Source organism: Euleptes europaea, chromosome 3 (genome assembly GCF_029931775.1).
Source record: "Euleptes europaea isolate rEulEur1 chromosome 3, rEulEur1.hap1, whole genome shotgun sequence".
Classification (NCBI taxonomy): Eukaryota; Metazoa; Chordata; class Lepidosauria; order Squamata; family Sphaerodactylidae; genus Euleptes; species Euleptes europaea.
This window is the reverse complement of record NC_079314.1, coordinates 66,730,579-66,750,035: the sequence shown is the minus strand read 5'-3', so window position 1 is coordinate 66,750,035 and position 19,457 is coordinate 66,730,579. Positions and strand designations below refer to the sequence as shown.

At 41.4% G+C, this 19,457-nt stretch overlaps 1 protein-coding gene across 1 annotated transcript in view; it reads left to right on the top strand.

The window, feature by feature from the left end:
- Positions 1-19,457, top strand: part of NELL2 (neural EGFL like 2) — a 147,329-nt gene that overhangs the window by 43,742 nt on the left and 84,130 nt on the right. Inside the window, exons 9-11 of the mRNA XM_056846760.1 lie at positions 1,568-1,670; positions 16,076-16,167; positions 17,312-17,414. Of these exons, the coding sequence (XP_056702738.1) occupies positions 1,568-1,670; positions 16,076-16,167; positions 17,312-17,414 (298 nt within the window). The remainder of the gene's footprint in view (positions 1-1,567; positions 1,671-16,075; positions 16,168-17,311; positions 17,415-19,457) is intronic.

Sequence of the window (19,457 nt, the reverse complement as noted above, 5' to 3'; positions counted from 1 at the left end):
TTACAGTTACTGGATTAGAAGAATGATGTACTAGATTTTCACAAGGGTAAGATATTAGCACAGATCCCATGAAATGTAAAGGTGATTCTCTGTGGTTTTCTCCACCTGTTTCCTATCCTCAGTAGCACTCTAGCCTTTAAAATGAAGAAGTTGGAAGCTGCAACATCTGAATGGACTAAAAGCCATGCAGCCAGTGAAGGCTGCAAAGAAATCCCTCTTTCATCAGCCAGGATTCTGACAGGAGTGCAAGACTTTCCATTAGCACAAGAGTGGCACCTGTCAGGATCCCTCCCTCATTTCAGTCTCCTGGGTCATGTAACTTATTGTACATGCAGGTTCTGCCACCTCTAACACTAGTTTTTGGTGGTCTCAGGGATCATTGGGAAGAGGGAGTATCAGGATCCACTGGAACTGGGGCTGGAGCTGTCCAGCCTTACAGGGTTTCTTTGGTTGGCTCCCAAGAGGGAGCCCCAGAATAGGGTAAAGAGGGATTCATTTCCCCCAGTTACCATGCTCTTCCCAGCCTGTTTCCTTTTCCCAATTGCCCAGGAACAGGTCTGGCCCTTCCTCCCTGAATACTCCCAGGTGTCCTTTTAAATGATTCTCCAGAGCAGGGACAGCCCCAGGCTCTGAAAATCCTCCTTTTCCATTAACCTGTTCCTGGGGAGTGACAGGTTCCAAGGCCAATGATTCCTCAGCCAGGGGAACCCTGCCTATTGGTCCCCCTTAAAGGGCTGCCAGCCCAACTCAGGTAGGCCCAAGAGGGTCAAGGTTACCTGCTCCATCTCCTGCCCTTCAGTTTGCGCCTCCCTGGGCCAGGAGACCAGGATCAGCTCCACAGGAGCCTTGGGCAAGCTTGCCTTCCTCCACTCTACTCTGATTGTTCCCCTCAGATGTTGCTGCTGGGTGTGCTGGGGGACCTTGCCCAACACTGTGTCAGCACCAGAGCTGCAGGCCTTGCTCGTCAGTGTGCAGTTGGCACCTTGCCAGGCTCCCCCCAACCATCCTTCAGAGGGGGCCTCTCTGCTGGCTTACAGTGGTTGGGCTGACTGCTTCGGCAGCATCAAGGCTCACCAGGAAAGCTGTTCTGCATTGGGCCTCCCAGCCTCTTGCAGTAAGCACAGGGATGGGGGCTTCGACCCTGGTCAGGGAGGATAAAACAACTGTATCTGCAAGCTCTACTGCCCTTGTGCTTTATAAAATCCAGGACACTATTTTTTTAAAAAAAGAATACATATTGGCTTTCTTTTGGAAATCTTGGCAAATATTGATCACCATTTTATAATTCAATGAAGTTTTATAATTCACAGTAATCTTTCAATTCATAAAACTGGCAGAATGAATGGAAAGCAACGTATTATTGTCAGTATATATCTGTTATACAATTATCAAAAATATCTATGCAGAATTCTTTTCACTTTGAGTATATATAATTCACCTTCCTAATCAAAAGAAGAAAATTGGATTTTGGCCCTTTGAAATAAAACGTTGTCATTAAAGAACCACATGACCTAAAATAGATATTTATTTGATCACATTATTTTAAAATACTTTTTATTATTTCTAGAATGGTTCTATCCAGTGTGAAGCACTGATTTGCCCACTTACTGATTGCCCACTCAATTCTGCTCCTACATATGTTGATGGCAAGTGTTGTAAGGAATGCCAAGGTAAGTGTTATGGATTTTTAAAGTAGATACTTTCATTGTACAATATTTATAGAGCTTATGTTTACATGCGTCTGTCTCCAGTTTGGATGAATCAATACTTAGGGATGACTAAGCATAAGCTAAACATTTTTAAATGTGATTGTTTCAGAGTAGAGATAAAAGCATGAGCTTAATTCTCCTGTTGCAGTTTAATGAGACAGATCTTGATCTAGCCAGAGAGATCTCATTTGCAGAGAATGAAATATCTAGAACTTTCTATGTAGTTCTTTTTTTAAGGCTACCATTAGTGTGAATTTGGACAAAACATGTTTTCAGAATGAAGGTTGAGCACTAGGAATCAGCTGTAACTTTCACAACTGAAACAGAATTTGTGGCTGTTAGACTATTTAGGAAATTTGTACCAGAGTATTGTTATAAATTATCATTAAAGATATGTTGGGTTATTTAATGGATCTATCTACACATACATATCCACCCTTCTTCTAGTAAGCGTGTTTTCAAAATGATAAATGTGTTTGTATCATCTGGCATTTTCATTAAGTTTCTTCCAAAGTCTGCTATGTAGGAATGGGCACAGTAAATAGTCCTTAGATACTGACACGCTAAGATATTTGTTTAGCCAAAATCTCAGTATGTAACTCTCTTTTTTAAGGTTTCTATTTTCTCTCCTTTCCTATATTTAATGCAGTCTGTAATATCCATTCATGAACACACAGCATTTAGTGAAGCAGGACACATGTATATAAGTGCTGTCAAGTCGCAACCGACTTATGGCAACCCCAGCAAGGAGTGTTCAAGCAAGTGAGAAGTAGAGGTGATTTGCCATTGCCTTGCTCTGAAGAGTCTTCTTAGGTTTCTCATCCAAGTAACAACCCTGCTTAGTTTCCAAGATCTCATGAGATCAGGCTATACCATACCATTCCACAGCCCAGGAAAGCAGCAGGAGAACAAATATTAAAGTAAACCGTGATAATTAGACCAAAAAAAGGTTGCTAATATCAGCTTGGTTTTTATTTCTAGTAGTTTCATGGAAGGTAAAAATGCATACAAGTTGTCTCTGAAATTATAAACATGTTCTGCTATGCATTAGGTTTTCTCAATCAATCATATTTATTTCAGTCATTAGGTTTTCTCCATATACTTAGTTATTAAAAAGTTCTTTTAATTTCAACCATGTTTAGCAAAGGAAGATTACTTTTAAAATATTTTCTGTCTATGTTCTTCAACAGAGTAGTTTTAAAGGGAGAATTCAATGCAAGCTTGTAGCCCAGAATGTTATGGTGAAGAGGCATGAGTTCACTGAGAGGCGAGGGGCTGGAGTTGCCAGGTCCCCATCATTCTGATACTTTGAAATGTTATGAATGGGGGTTCAGTGATATCATGGGGGAGACCATGGCAATATTACATTGAATAGTTGTTTTAAAACAGCACTTGGTATGCACCATATGGCATTTGTTTATTATCATGTGGTTATAAAGAGGAATCACTATTTATCAGTTTAACATAAAATAGGGCATGGGAATGTGCTCGTCAGGGTTGGGCCTGATGAGTCCTCCTGTGAGGATGAGGATGCCATGGGGGCTGACCCCATGGAGGTCAGAACACTGGTAGACCCTGAGGTTCTTGGGTCCTCTGACCAGATGCCCAGGTGGACCATGAGCAGAAGCCAGACACTGGGGCTGCCAAGGAACGCATTGAGGAGATTGCTCTGTTGCCAGGAAACCCACAGATAATGCCAGGAACACCTAGAACGCCAGGAGTGAAGAAGTTGGGAAGCATAAGCGGAAGCTCAGCTGAGGCAGTATAGTGCACAACTGGGTGCCTGGGGCCTCTTTGCATTAGAAGACCAAGATTCGCTGTGAGGCTTTACAGGATGTTGGACAGTGTCTTGCTGTAAGTGCCTAAAGGCTCCAGGCCACTGCTACGGCTGCAGGCACTAACTCCTACAAATAACCTCAGTTCTCCTCTGGCTCTTGTAGGATTAGCATATCTGAGAGTATTTATAGGTCCTGCCCACCTGCATGACAGCGCTGGTTAAATGTCTGCCTACCCTTGGGTGCAAGCAGGACAGAGCTAAATATTAAACAGCTTTTAATGCCAGATCATTTTCTCCTGCCAGCATGGTGTCGTGGTTAAGAGCAATAGTTTGGAGCAGTGGACTCTAATCTGGAGAACTGGGTTTGATTCCCCACTCTTCCACATGAGCGGTGGGCACTAATCTGGTGAACTGGATTTGTTTGAACTCCTACACATGAAGCCAGCTGGGTGACCTTGGGCTAGTTACAGCTCTCTCAGCCCCACCTACCTCACAAGGTGTCTGTTGTGGGGAGGGGAAGGGAAAGTGATTGTAAGCTAGTTTGATTCTTCCTTAAGTGGTAGAGAAAGTCGGCATATAAAAACAAACTCTTCTTCTTCCTCTTCCTCCTCCACATGCAAATAGGATTGGCAATATTAGCCAGGGGCTTACCAAGGCTGACAATTTGCTCAGTCTTTGTAGGTGAAATAGTAGTTTGTATCATCATCTGCTGCAGTGATCAGTCATAATAGTTATGCTTTTCTACAAAACTTTACCACAAACTAGGCCTTTCAATTATGTATTCACAAATTTTCTCCCTGTATGGATAAATCTTGCTTGAGAGAGGTCACTTCATGTATTTGACAGAGTGGGCTTTAATATATGAAACCTTATGATGCAACAAATCTGTTGGTCTTTACATTATTGAAAAATGTTTACAATAATATTAATGTTGATTATGTAACATTACCAGAAGCATTTCTTATGTATTAGATTTGCCCTTAAGCCTTTAAATGTAATCATTGTCCTGTGTAGAGAGGGAGCCATACCAACATATGCAATGCAGCATCTCCTAGCCATAACAATGATATTCAAATAATGTATGAACTACCACCTCTAATTCTTTTTTTCTTTCCTTATTCTTTGCAATAAATCCCTGTGTACCCTTTAAAGTAGATTTTCATAACTTGTGTATAGGCTGCATCCCAGCAGTGGATTGGCACACATGCACAAATGCTGTTACATTCTCTATAATCTTTTAAGCTTTCGTAAACAACTGGAGAAGACACACCGAGTATAATCTTTGCTGGAAAGTTAGCAGAGGGACTTGGCAATCCATCTAGGATGAACTAGGCAAAGTGGAGGCAACTTCAAAGTTCAGCATATGTCTGTGTGATCCCCCAAATTAATTGAGTTGTGAGAGATGGGCTTGGATTTCACAGACACAATAAGTGTAGCACGTTCCTCTGTTAATGCAGGAGGCTCTTCCACTGGTGTAAGCATCGGAGAAGACTCCTTGCACCAAGGGAAATTGATGCCATGAGATCTAACCTTGTAAAATGGCAGTGTAATTTGAAAGAACTATGTGTGTGTGTGTGTGGGGGGGGGGGTGTTGAAATGTTTTCAGTGTCCACCAGAGAAAACTATTGGCTTGGGACAGGAGTTCCAATAGGCATGTGCCTCCCAGTGATGAGTGGCACTCACAGATCAAGCCTCTTGTGCTTTATTTTCCAAACAGGTTTAAAGTCCCTAGGGAAGCCCTTACTACAAGATCCAGATTATTGAAATTATGGTCTTATTTTAAACTACCAGCAAATTGTATTTGAAAGGGCTTTTATGCAATTATGAAAATAAAGCTAATAAAGAGACTCCAGTGTGCAACTTTGTAAAAGTACTCAGTAACATAAGAAGCAGACAGGTGAAATTTCAGGATCTTATACAGGAACCTCATTACTACAGTGTTGGGAATATAAATTCATCATGAGGTAGAAAGCATGTGAATGTGGTGATGGCTGCCAACTTGGAAGGCTTTAAGAGGGGAGTGGACGTGTTCATGGAGGAGAGGGCTATTCATGGCTACTACTGTTATTGTAGGTGCTGTGGGACACAGGCAGGATGGTGCTGCTACAGTTGTCTTGTTTGTGGGCTTCCTAGAGGCACCTGGTTGGCCACTGTATGAACAGACTGCTGGACATGATGGACCTTAGTCTGATCCAGCAAGGCCTTTCTTATGTCCTTATGACTGAAAACAATCAGTTGTGAAGGGATGTGTATCATAAAACACACAAAGTGGACCTTGCTGTTTTGTGCTTTAAATCCACAGGTCCCCAAAAAAGATCAATTCATTTAGAGGCCGGCGAAGACCTTTGCTGGCGCAAGGGCCCAGAGTGCTGGTGTCCAGGCAGCGTACACCTGCGTTTGTGGCCCCAATGCCAGCGTGAAGGCCGGGATGTCGGCTGCTGCTGTGGCAGCGCCTGGCCGGGATGCCGATGGATCCTTCCGCTAGCATCCGGACACTGGCAAAGGCCACGGCGGCGTCCCAGGAGGTGTTCCTGGGGCATCCCGGCATCCCGGGAGGGGTTCCCGGGCGTTATGATGCTAGCCTGGGGGCGGGGCCGCCGTTAGGCTGCCTCCTAAGCCATTATGGCTCGGGAACGCCCCCTTTTCTGTTGAGATGCGTATCTCCCGTGCAACCCTATGTGGGTTGCACGGATTTTTGCCCAAACCTCCTTAGGAAGCAGCTCTGCTGGATTGCCTCCTAAGCCCGGCACAGGCATTCCCCTCAGGAATGCACGATTTGTTGCTAAAACCCACTATTTCATACACAAAGCCACTATTCAGACAAATAGATGTTTGCTTGTTGCAACCTTGAACTTGGTTTATCCTAAAGTTCCCACTCTTGTCTGAGCTTTGTTGTGTCATCCAAATGCAACAATATAAAAAACTGGGATTTAGTTCTTCCTTGCCATCTGGGATACAAGGAAGATTCCATTGACCTAGATTTCTAGACCTGCCAACAAAAATTTAGTTGCCATGATTCAGCCTCAATAAATTTTGTCACATTCACTGACATTCCCAACTAAATCTAGACAGCATTCAAGAATGAAGTAAGGTGAACAGGACAGAACTGGATATATTCTGTATATTGAAGTCACAAATGCACAGAAAGAGTAATTAAAGTACTTCCAGTTTCCTACTGCAGAAAATCATCTGTTACTAAAAGCAATGGAAGAAACAGCAGATATTAAATATAAATAAATTATACTTGTATATGGATTACTTGTAGAATGGGACTATGCCTTTAACAAGGCCTTTTTACAAGGAACATGAAAACAGACTTCCCTTAGAATTAAGGAGAGTGTGAACATGCTTTCTAGTGAGATGCTTCTGCCACTCAACCTAACAAGTCAATTTTTTGCTGGCTTACTGGGAGCATGAATTTACAAGTCTAGTTTTTGCATCTGCAGCTGGAACAATTTAATTCGAAATAAAACTTTGATTACTTGCAGTAATATATTACTTCTGCAGAGTTTCATTCTCTACTTACAATCATTTCATCAAAGCTCTACTTACCATCATTTCATCATAGAAAAGAGGCAGGGTTTCTCCCTCTTTAATGCATTTAAAGTGTTGCAACTCCTTTTTAAGTTGCTTGCATTTAAGTAGTCTGGTATGTGCATAAATGACAATATATGTTTAGAAAAAATATATGTAAAGAAAAGTTCAGTAGTTGATGTTAAATAACCTAGATATATTCTCATTAGTAACCTAAGGGATGAAAATTTGTGTTCGTTAAAGTATTGTGGGCTGTGTGTGTGTGTAAAATTTGGCATTTTTTAAGATGTTAAATTTTCATAGTATTTGTAATATTTGCCAGTGGAGAATTAAAAATATCATCACTGAAAACACGCTTTAGGGATTTTCTTGCTTCTTTTTCTTCTTCTTTTTTAATATATCAAGAGGTTTAGCTCTTTTCCTTTCCTTTTCATTATATCCCCTCCAGGGAGTTTGCAGAATATAAAAATCTCTTCAGTAAATTATTGCTATTATCTTATTTCCTGTGCATATAAAATTTAACATGTTTTAAGAGATAATGCTTTGGCAACGACAGGGAAAGTTTTATAACAGTGCTCTGGAGTTAATTCCTGGAGATCAGTGCCATTTTATGCAGAGCTGTATCTTTCTGAGTTCATTGGGTTTAGAAGGATGTAGCTCTGCATAGGATGGCACTACTAGGGATTATTATGTAGTGTTATGAAAAAATATACACAGTAAAATCAATTTTTGTGTATGTAGGAAAGCACAATATTCTGCATGGGAAATGTAGGTGGATTACAAGATATTTATAGTATTGAACAAATATCATTCTTCACATGTCTTATTTGATTTTTAAAATACCAGAGGAAAGATACAGCATTGCCATTTCAGCAACCTTCAGCAGATTTTTCTTGATCTTAGTTTGGAAACTCTTGCAATAAAAATGGATGCTGCAAACTCAAAACCAGGAAATCCGTGCCTAGTTTTAAAATGTGGTCATACTTCAGCAATCCACAGCAGAAACAATTGTCAAAGGTTGCAAAATGACAAGAAGAAGCAAAGGAAAGAGCTCCTAATAATATCTGTATTAGAATTTCACACGTTTATAATGCATTTGAGAGCTATCAAATGACATTCACCAAACCTTCCATCTGGCAGATCCCTAACTTAGCTTCTGTGGGTGATTTGCAGCACCATCCTGAAGGCTGCTGCTGTGGTGGCAGCCAGCTGCCAATGCAAAAGCAGCACCAGTAGTCCATTCCCTATAGACATTTTGCCGGGGAAATGACACACATTCCTCCTCAAGCCATAGATGGCCTAGCAAGCACACTGGAGTCCATAGCAACCTTGGTAATACCCACCAATCAGACAACAGCAACTGATGGTATCCCTGTGATTGACACATGGAAGCACAACCACTCAATGCCTGCCAATCTAGCTACTGCCCCTTGATGCTACTGCCCTCCCTGAAAAGGCAGCAGTCAGGGAGGGAAGCCCCAGCAACAGTGAAACCCCAACAGAGGCATGGGGTCCGAGCAGCATCTCCAGCCCATAGGGGAAGGGCACCCATGTGAGGGACAGGACACCCATCCCTTCCCTGGGAAGGGCCTGACTGGCAGCAAAAGTGCTGCCCACACACAGCCATCCAAGCTACAGATTCCCTTCCTCTGTAAAAGTAAAAATAGAAAGATAGAAAATGAGAGGGGCCAGGTGTGAACCCACAGCCCCCCACCCAAGACCAGCATCATAACCATTGGGTTCAAAGGAGGCATGCCATCATGCAATAGGCATTCCACTGAAGCCCTGCCATCACCACCAGCCATGTGGGGCTAGGCAGAGACCACTCCACAGACAGGCATGGCTCAGTGGAAAGGCACTGTGAAAGCATGGCCACCCCACACCCCAGTTTGATTCCCTGGAAAGGGAGCTACAAGAGGCTGGCAAAAGCCTCAAGGTGATGTTTTGCCTCCACAAACCGCAATGAGTGAACGGCAGCCCAGCTGACTGGCCACCCTGGAAATCCAGCATTTTGGCCACTCCATGGTCCCTCTATCTTACACCCATGGCAGCAGCTCCCTTGTATCCACCATGGGTCCCCTGCACCAGCACCATGAAGCTGCATGGCCAGCCAGCAGACCAGCAGAGTGTGGGTGAGATGGATATGGGGACCAATATGTGAAATCAGCCTTCAAAGTGCCAATGGATCACTACTATGAATTGCTGCTGAACAAAACCGAGGTCCGGTGGCTCCAGAAAGATCAATAACAGCAATCTCATCATGGGCATTACTGAGTCAGAGCCAATCCTCTCAGAAGTCTGAAGGGGGAAGGAAGTGGGGCAGGGAGGGGTGGGAAGCTAGTCTCACTTTCTAACTGACAGGGACAGATTTGTAGTAGAATACCCCAGTCTTTATTGAACAGAAAATCATGAGGAGGTCTGAAGAACTGGCTTGCCAATTTCCTCTGTTCAGTATGGCACCTGTGCCTTTGCAAGCTGTTTCCAGGGGCCATGGGGAGACAGGCTGAGCTGTCCTAGGACAACATGCATCTGGGTGAGGAGGACTTGCTGGTTTGGAAACTGGATAAGGCAGGATGTTCCAGGAGCCAGGCTGGAACCAGTGACTGAGCCGAATGGCAGAAACTGTACTGGTTATTCCCCCAGTCTTCCTGTTAAATCACCACCCACACAGTTGTAGTCAGGATTGTGCTATTATTTACATTTTTTTTACATGGATGGCTATACATGGATGTATTTTAAAGAGACAAGGGCTAGAACATATAACACAAATACTTACAGCCATATTTGTACCTAGAAAGTTATTTACAGATTAATCAGACATTTTAAAAATGTTTTTCTCACTATTCAAAATACCAAAGGTTCCTCAAAATTATCTTATCCCAGTCATTCACACACTAACATTCAAGTATTTTAGGAGGTTATTCAAAGATTTTTAATATAGCCTGCAAGAAAAAAAATCTATGAATAACATCCATAAAGTTTGAGGTAAATTCTAAGAAGAAAATGGTTGTGCTGCTGCTGCTATATAATGATCTTGCCAATATCTACTCTTGCAGTATCTGATTTGGCCGCTGAGTTCTAATGATGAATGTTTAAAAAAAAAAGTTTTTTCCATACATCAAAACTTGCCCAAGCTTTTTCGTTACTACTTTCTGGAAGCCACCCACTCATATGCACACAATGAGGAACTTTGGAACTTCTCAGATTGTCTCCAATCTAGCATGAAGAAGAGTGGAGGAAAGCTGAGACTATGTGTCCCAACATTTTCAGGCACCCCCTAGGGCCCACAATTTGACTCATTCCTTGTAGGGTTGGGGTCCTGTTTCTCCCATAAAAACAATGCTCATAGGGGAATGATTACCACCTCTTCTCTACCACTGATCCTGATTCTAATTGGGACTGAAGTGGCGGCTTTCTGGGAAAATTAAATATATCATGAGACCCAGACACAATTCTCCTCTAGTTAAGCCCTGAGTAATATGATGAACTTCTCAAATATAAATGTTTTCTGTATTTTTTTGTCAAAGACATTTTGTAATGATCCAAGCAAAAGGATTGTTCTAGTTTCCCAAGTGTAGCAGTTATTTTCTTATTAACACAGTGAAGGGATGCCATTGGATTCCCTATAACTAGAAATGATAAATGGCAGTAATTTGTTCCTGTCTTGAAACATATAAATTCTCAAGCTTTGTTTTTCAAAGAAATAGGTTCTTATTTAGGTTTAAAAGATTTGTTTCAAATATGATATCTTTTCTCAAAATCTTCTACTGTAAGAAATTCGTTTGGCAGTCTATTTCCCCCCTTCTAGATGAAACCATTTCATGCTTCCCAGCAAATATAGTGTCTTTTCTTTCCTTTCCTTTCCTTTCCTTTCCTTTCCTTTCCTTTCCTTTCCTTTCCTTTCCTTTCCTTTCCTTTCCTTTCCTTTCCTTCTTTCCTTTCCTTTCCTTTCCTTTTCTGGAATCAGTTGTGCTGAATTATAAGTATATAATGGCAAGCTTTACCCATTATTAATCTTTTCTATACAATTATTTCATTTTGGAATTGTAGTATAATTTGTTCATATAATTTTTGTTTTATGAGGTTTCTGTTTTCTTAGCATTCAAATACTATTTAGTTGTTAGGAGAATGTAATCTTCCTGCCCCCACGCGGCTGCTGTGCTGGGTGAAATAAAAGGTTGTATGAGTAATAGGCTTGTTTTTTTGTTTTTTGTTTTTGTTTTTTTGCTAATGCCCACTTCCTGTTCAGTGATGGATGAAACTCTCCCCCTTCCCTTTGTGAAGTTTTGAACTGGCTTGTAGATTTTCTGCCATTTGATTGGCATGGGCAAGGCAACGGACAGCCCAATCCTGAAGAGGGAGGAGAGATTTGCGGCTGCCAGGAGCAGTGCAGTTGCACCGCCTCCACAGAGGATTCTGGGCCGCCATGGAGGCAAAAAATAGTTTAAAAATACAAAACAAAAAAAGGGGGAGATCCCCCATGGCTTTCAACAGAGCTGCTGCACAAGGGGACATTCCCGAGGGGAAAGGGGCGAGGAAGCTGCCTAATGGCAGCTCTTCCTATGTGAACACCGCAGGAATGCTCCCCCACACACTGGTGCGGGCTTTCCCTTTTGGGAAAGCCCTGCTGGTGTGACTCTGCTGGCAGTGGGTGCTGGTGGCTCCCAGATGCTGGCGTGTTTGCCCCTGTGCTTTTGTAGGTGCTACCATATTCCATGATAAGGTGGCACCTACACTGTTGCAGGGTCACACCGGCTCCTAAGGAGCTTTGCCCCCCCTTCAGGAATAGGCTCAAACAAAATCAAAAATGAAAATGAGACTTTTCAAGGACATACGAAACTTCCTTATCAGTCAAGCCAGTAGACTATAATGGTCAGTACAGTCAAGCCAGTAGACTATAATGGCCAGTACAGTCAACTGTAACTAGCAGTGACTCTCCAGGGTGTTAAATCAGGGTCTTTCACATCAAATACTACTGTTTTAACTGGACATTCCAAAGACTGAACCAGGAACCTTCTACATGCAAAAAGGGTGCTCTACTCCAGATGAGCCCTTCACTATTGTACAATATGGTTTTCTTCATCATATATATTCTGTACAACTACTGTAGTGCTTAACCCTAATCCCATAAAAATTTACCTTGGTATCACTTTAATGCTCTGATACAACACAAGTGCATCACCTTAGTGAATGCATAGATATGGCTGTCTCAACACTGAAATATTCATATGTGTTTATGTACTTTAAAAACATGGATTTAATAAACTAAGGTGGTTTGGTGTCAAATTATTTTTGCTTCCATTCCATTGCAATATCCAGTAAATTCCCCAGGGAAGAGCCTTCAAAAATTTGCCTTCAGCAAATACCTGGTGAGAGATTTTTGGATATAAAATATCTGGAAGCAACCCTGCAGCGAGTATCTGTCACTCAGAGTTTGAGGACTAAAGTACTAGTGCAAGCCCCCGTTGCCTGAGACAATAAGGGTCGATCCAGTACAGTACTTTGGAGGATCGAGTTGTCAGGGTCATTCTTAATAAAATGTGGGACAATAAGCTGTGCTTGACTTTTTCAGTGGTAGAATGACTAACCCTATGCAACTGGAAAACACACTGAAAAAGGCAGGAACGTTTTATTTTAATTACACTTCCTCCATCATGCTGTGTCTTTCTTCCTCCTGTCTCCCTCTTTCCCTTCTATTATGGACCATTTATTATTTGACATTCCCTACATCTGTAATATGGACAGTCCAAGAGAGCTTTATGCATAGTGTATGTCTTGCATAGATTAGATAGATAGAATGAATGGGTTGGGTCCTGCAGATCTGTTCCACAACCACTGGTATTTTCCTTCAGAGCTAGAAGTTCTCATCTGGCATCTCCCCTGCCCCCACTACAGGTGGTTTAATGCAGGGAGCTATCATGAGTTCGTAAATATTTAACAGAGAGAATGTAGCTATGAAACAGCAGTCGAATTCTCAGTGTAAAAAAAAGGGCAAATATGTTGTTACTATGCCTATGGATGGCAATATAGCATAGGGGCTACTATACATTTGTTAGAAATCTGCCACTATTATTTTATGGAGAACATTTGAAACTGAAAAAAGCATTAAATTGACAGGAAATGATGAATGAAGTTCCTGTTTACAGTTGCAGAAGTGTCCCATCTCAAAACTACCATTCTTGAGCAAGGTGATTGAATGAATGGCTGCTGAACAACTCCAAGGATTTCAGGAGGAAGTGGATTGTTTGGATCCATTCCAGTCTGTTTGCAGGCCTGGCTATGGGACTGAAATAGTCTTGGTTGCCAGGGTGGATGACCTGTGGTGGGCATGGCCGGGTCTACATTTTTTGAAGGGGAGCAAAAGTACAAATGATGCCCCCATTTATTATTTACATATTTTCTTTATATATACATATATAATCAACATATGTAATATACATATATAATTAACAACTTTTAAATGGTAGAATAAATTGTGTTGACTTCTATGAATTGTTAATGAATAATTACACTTTTAATATTATCCATCTATTATCTATGAATTCCTCCTAGGATTCCTTTTGTTGTTGGGAGCCAAGGGAGTTTGTAGCCAGACATGTATGTTAGATATTAGAATGGAGCAGGTGCAGAGGAGAGTGACGAGGAGGATCAGGAGCCTGGAGACCAAGCCCTACAGGGAAAAGCTGAGGGACTTGGGAGAAGAGGAGGTTGAGGGGGAAAATGATTACTCTCTTTAAGTATTTGAAGGGCTGTCACTTAGAGGAGTGCAGGGAGCTGTTCCTGTTGGCAGCAGAGCATAGGACTCGCAATAATGGGTTTAAATTACGGGTGGAAATGTACTGGCTAGATATTAGGGGTTTTTTTAACAGTAGGAGTTGTTCATCAGTGGAATAGTGCTACCTAGGGAGGTGGTGAGCTCCCCCTCTCTGGCAGTCTTCAAGCAGCAGCTGGACAAACCCTTGTCAAGGATGCTTTAGGCTGATCCTGCATTGAGCTAATGGCCTGTATGGACTAGATGGCCTGTATAGCCCCTTCCAACTATATGATTCTGTGTTAGGAAGATGGACTTGAATGAACTCAGAGGCATGATAAGAGTCATTCCATGGCAAGGATGCTGAAAGGGAGAGGAGCAAGTGAAGGGTGGGCTCTCCTAAAACAAGAGCTGTTGCAAGCTCAAGCAATCAGTATTCCAGTAAGATGGAAATGTGATAGAGAATGTGGAATTCACTGCCAGAGGATTTTTGGGCAAACTGCTTCATGATGCATTTGAAGAACAGAAGGTCATTTTCTTCTTAATTAAAACTATTACAAATGGATCATTTAATGCACAGGGACTACAATTAAGTCACAGAAAATCTGCCTGGTTATTCCTATGAGTCAGTAGAATAGAGATAAAGATGAATGAAGATGAAACTTTCCTTTGGGGAGTTAGCAGTTACAAAGCAAACACAGTCTCATTGCTAAAGGGCATTCAGACAGGCGGAAATGAAATCTGGACATTGTATTTACAGACTTCTAGTCAAGGCAGCCACAATATCTTGCCCTCAGTGTCTAAGGTCAAAGCAAACAGAAGTCCCACTGTCATGAGAAACTGAATTTACTGGCTTGTGAAATTCTCTTGTCAAGAGCAAGAAAAATATCTATTGTATTTCAGTGGTTATGGCTGCTTTCTGTGGAAAATGGTGAACAGCAATTCTGGCAGCACTAAGGCCTTCTGAAGGCATTCTATCATCACCACCATACAGTTTGAGTCATGTTATGATGCACACTAACAGGGTGGCAAGAATCTCTTCTGACATGTTTGATTAAGCCTTACTTCCGAAAACCTGTGGTCTGCAGTGCAAAGCAAAACATGGCTAACTGCAAAATCAGGGACTGTTTCACTCTAGCATTGAGCTTCAGTATCTGTTCAAGCTGGAGCAGCTGCAACATTTAAGTTCTACTGTGCACAGTTTTGTGCAGTTATAGATGGTGAAGAGGGGGTAATGAGAAATAGGCTCCTGAGGATGTAAAGAGCTCTTCATAGCCTCTTCCTACCCACACCTTAGCCAGTCTCCTGATCTAAACAAGGATCAAGCCTAAGCTTATTTGAAAATAAAAGTTACTCTGCATTTTCAGGTCTCCATTCCTCAGGTAATTAATAATCTTTGTCTGTAACAAAATCACGATATTAGTTGAAGGGGCCATTCTGATAATGTGACTAACAGTGCAATCCTAATTGGAGGACCAAGTGGGTTTAGGAGGTGGTGTGACCACGGTGATGGTGTAAATGCCATTTGTGCCATTGAAATGGGCACTTACACTAGTGCTGGGCCACTTATACCGGCGTCGGGGAGTGGTGCGGCAGTGCCACGCATGGGTGTCAGTGCAGCCGTGGCGGCAGCACACCTCCGGTGAAGGGCTTGCACTGACACAAAAGAGGGTATTCCCAGGGGCTGGGTTGACATTAGCTAGCTCCCTGAGCCCTTTTGCCCCAGGAATGCCCCCTTTTGCTGGCGTGAACTTACATCAGCAAATATGGTGGCACTGCCCATGGAACTGCATACAGCAGTTTCATGGGTATTCCAGGAATTTTCCTGTTTGGCTTGCTGGCTGCAGCATAGCAAATCACTCAGGAGGCAGTGCAGCTGTGCCACGGCTGTACCATTCCTGGTGCAACTACTCCTTCCCCAGTATTACACTGTAAAGCATGGCATATGTAGATGAGTGTTACAGGCTCCTTATATAGCATGTTGTTCAGCCCTGTGTTTGTTAGTGATAATTAAATTAAATTTAAGCTTACATAACCTGGAATTTTCTGTTGAAATGAATAATCAGTTAGTGATGTAAGCTGCTCTGAATCCTCATTGGGGAGAAAGGTGACATATAAAGGAAGCAAATAAATAAATGTGGTCTCTCTCTCTCTCTCTCTCTCTCTCTCTCTCTCTCTCTCTCTCTCTCTCTCTCTCTCTCTCTCTCTCTCTCTCTCTCTGTGTGTGTGTGTGTGTGTGTGTGTGTGTTTCATATAGAGCTTAAGCACTTAACATTAACAAAAGGTTTTTTTTTAATTACACAGCCACATGTATATTTGAAGGCAAAACCTACTTTGAAGGTGAAAAAGAAACTGTACATTCAAACTCAGGAGATTGTATTCTATTTGAATGCAAGGTAAGAACATGATTGATAGCTTATTCTGTTCTTGTAATGTCTCTCTACCCTTTAATTAAGGCTGTTAAAATTATTCTAACAAATGCCTTACTATAACACCACAAATGCCTTACTATAACATCTACCTTTTCAAATCTGTTATGCCTTGGCAGTTTTTATATCAACTGTAAAATTGTGGTGTTATAGTAACGGCTTGTTTTGAGGAAGAGAGAGAGAACAAACTTCAGTTTCATTCTTTCTGTTTTGTTGCTCCCCTTACTGTGAACAAATGAACTGGAGATATTCCAAATTTATTTGTGTGCGGGGATTCTGATCCTTAGTACATATCCCAACTTCTCTTAGTTAATAAAGTTACTTCCTTTACAGAGCAATCCTTTACAGAGTTGTAGTCTTTTAAGCTACTTGACTTATTTATTTATTTATTTATATTTATTTATTAGATTTATCTCCCACCCCTCCCCAAATTCAGTAGATCTATAAGGGTGTTACTTTGCTTTGGAGTGTATTGAAAACTCATTTCCCCCAATGAATACTAGCAACAAAATCTGCATTATTATGGTTCATAATATAAGATATTCTAATCATTTTCACTTTGTAAAATTGTAAAATTCAGTTGTAAAATTTGTAACATTCATTATTTATAAAATACTGAATAATTTGAAAGGTTTTTAAATTTTGAACCCATGGTTTCTTCCTGGAACAGGGGCTCAGGAGTAGTTTACCTCTTTGATTTGCTGAAAGTTATTGACACTATTCAGAACAGAAAGAGTATTTTAGCTGCAGTTGTGAATCGCTGCAGGAAGGATATCCTTATAGAATAATTGCATTTGGAATGCTGCTAGCTATAGCAACCTGATTTTGATGCATACCAATTAAAGCAGTTATTTATTTATTCTCTGAGAGCACCAACATTTAAGTTTAAGGAAAATTGTAGCTCAACAGAACTCTGATGGAAGTCCAACTGTTACTATTTTTATGAAACATTTTAAAGTGTTAGAAGCTGATTTGTCACCTTTGGTGTTGTTCTTATACCATGAGTAGAAAAAGCTGAGTCATTTCTGCTTCCCCTCCATATATTTTATTTTGTATAGGCTGCCTAAATAAAATAACTTCAAGCAATTAAATAATTATCTCTATTCAACAGGACCACAAAATGCAACGTGTATTGAAGTCAGATTGTCCTACCTTGAACTGTCTCGAATCTCAGCAAATCGCTTTATCTAATAGTTGCTGCAAAGTTTGTAAAGGTAAGTTATAAAGGAAAGAATGAGATCATGCTGAGAGATTTAAAATATCTTTCATGTATATGACCTGGTAGGCTCTAGTCCGCAAATGTTTGTGCCACAATTAATATGTTCATCTTTAAAAAGCTATAATGCTCCTTTTTATGTTTTGTTTTTTGCTTCATGAGGTTAATGTGGCTATTCCACAGAGAAGCTTTTTAGTGCTGTACTGGAAACGCTGTAAATTAATACATGTGAATTGATTAAATATGTATAGCAATACAAATATCCTTAAAAGGGGACTCTCTCAGAATGATCACTGGACAGATGTTTAAAAGACTGCTTGTGGTCACCTGTGGATAAATATAGGCTACTGGCAGGCTCATGGCTTGGCAGGAATCTCATGAGGGTGATAATTGTTTGAAGAGACACATCTTTGGTGGGAATATTGATTTGGTCCCACTCATTTACATGAACAAAAAAAGCAGCAATTGGGATCACAAGAATGGCATATTGACAGCTTCTTTACAATTCCTTATAGACTACAAGTATGGATTATCATGTGTGTACTGTTAAGCCTGGGATGGATGTCATTTTTGTATCTCATGGTCACTTTGATTCTTTGTGTTTGGTTTGCTAACATTCCATTACATTCCCACTGTAGCTGTTGTTTTGTGTAGAGGTTTTTATTTTTAAAAGTACAGAAAATTGTTTAGTTTTTGAAAGCCAAAATCTAGTTTTTGAAAGCCAAAATCAGTACACAATTAATCATCCTTACTTGTTCTTTTATACTGGTTTATAGCCAAAGGGGATATATTGATCAATAGAAATATGTAAGTTTTATCTCCTGTGATGCTGAGATGCTGATTAAAAAAATCTCTGAGTCTAACAATGCATTCCTGAACTGTTGGAAGCTGGGCATGGCGAGGAGGAGGCACATCCTAAGCCATTCCACAGTCGCCAGCAGCTCGGAAAAAAGCATTTGAAAGGCTTTTTTTCTCTTAAAATGGGGCTTTTCACCCCATTGAGAAAAGCGAGGCTGCACCTTCTAAAAAGCAGGTGCAGCCTTGCTCTTCTCGCTGCCGGCATACCCAGGGCTAAAGGGGACAGGAGGCTGCCTAATGGCAGCTCCTCCCCCCGCCCCCCCGGAATGCCAGCACAGGCCTTTACGCCGGTGGGATGCCGGTGGAAAGCCCTGGCGGCGTCCTGGGGTGGCTGGCAGCACCCAGAGACCAGCGTCCGGGCCTCCCTGCCAATGTTGGGGGCACTAACACCAGTGTAAATAGCCTAGACGCCGGCACGGGGGCCCTTAATGCCGGCGTGGCCACTTCCTGGCCTTTGAAGGGCTTTTGCCTTCAAAGATCAGGAATGCGCTGTTTGACCAGTACTTTGTCTTTAATTTGGGCTTCTTTGTGATGTATAGGAATATCTTTTGCTCTCTAACATACATAAGAACAAATGCTTCTATTCATAAGCAGACGGATAAATCATAGATTTCAGAGAAGGTTGGCATACATATTGAGAACATTGAGTTAGCCTTAATAATACTTAAAGGGGGTAATCTTGCTTCAAAGTTAAGTTTTCATTTAATTGTTTCTGTCATGACATTGCCACTGCTGCAGAAATGTAACTGAATGAGGGAAACACTGACTTCTGAAAAGTTAGTACCCAAATTGTTATTTTATCTTGCCCACAGGTTCTCCCAAAATAATTGCCCACTAAGGCTACAAAAGAAAGAGAAAGGCTGTGCTGTGTACAAGTTAGTGCCAGACTGGGACTAAACATGTCCAGGTTCAACTACTCACCCAGTTGAAAAGCAAATTGTGCGATTGCTTAGGCTGGTCACTTTCTCTCGGCCTAAACTAATGTTTAGGATTGTTGTGAGGATAAACTGGAGGAAGGAAGAATTATCTTTGCCATCCTGAGCTCTGTGATGAAGCAATTGGGGGTGGGAACATAATAGGTAGATAAAGTGGCAGTAAGAAACACATTTATTCTTACTCATCCTTTGTGGTTTTCACTGGCATATATTCTGAAAATAAATTAGGAATTATTTTCACAACTTCC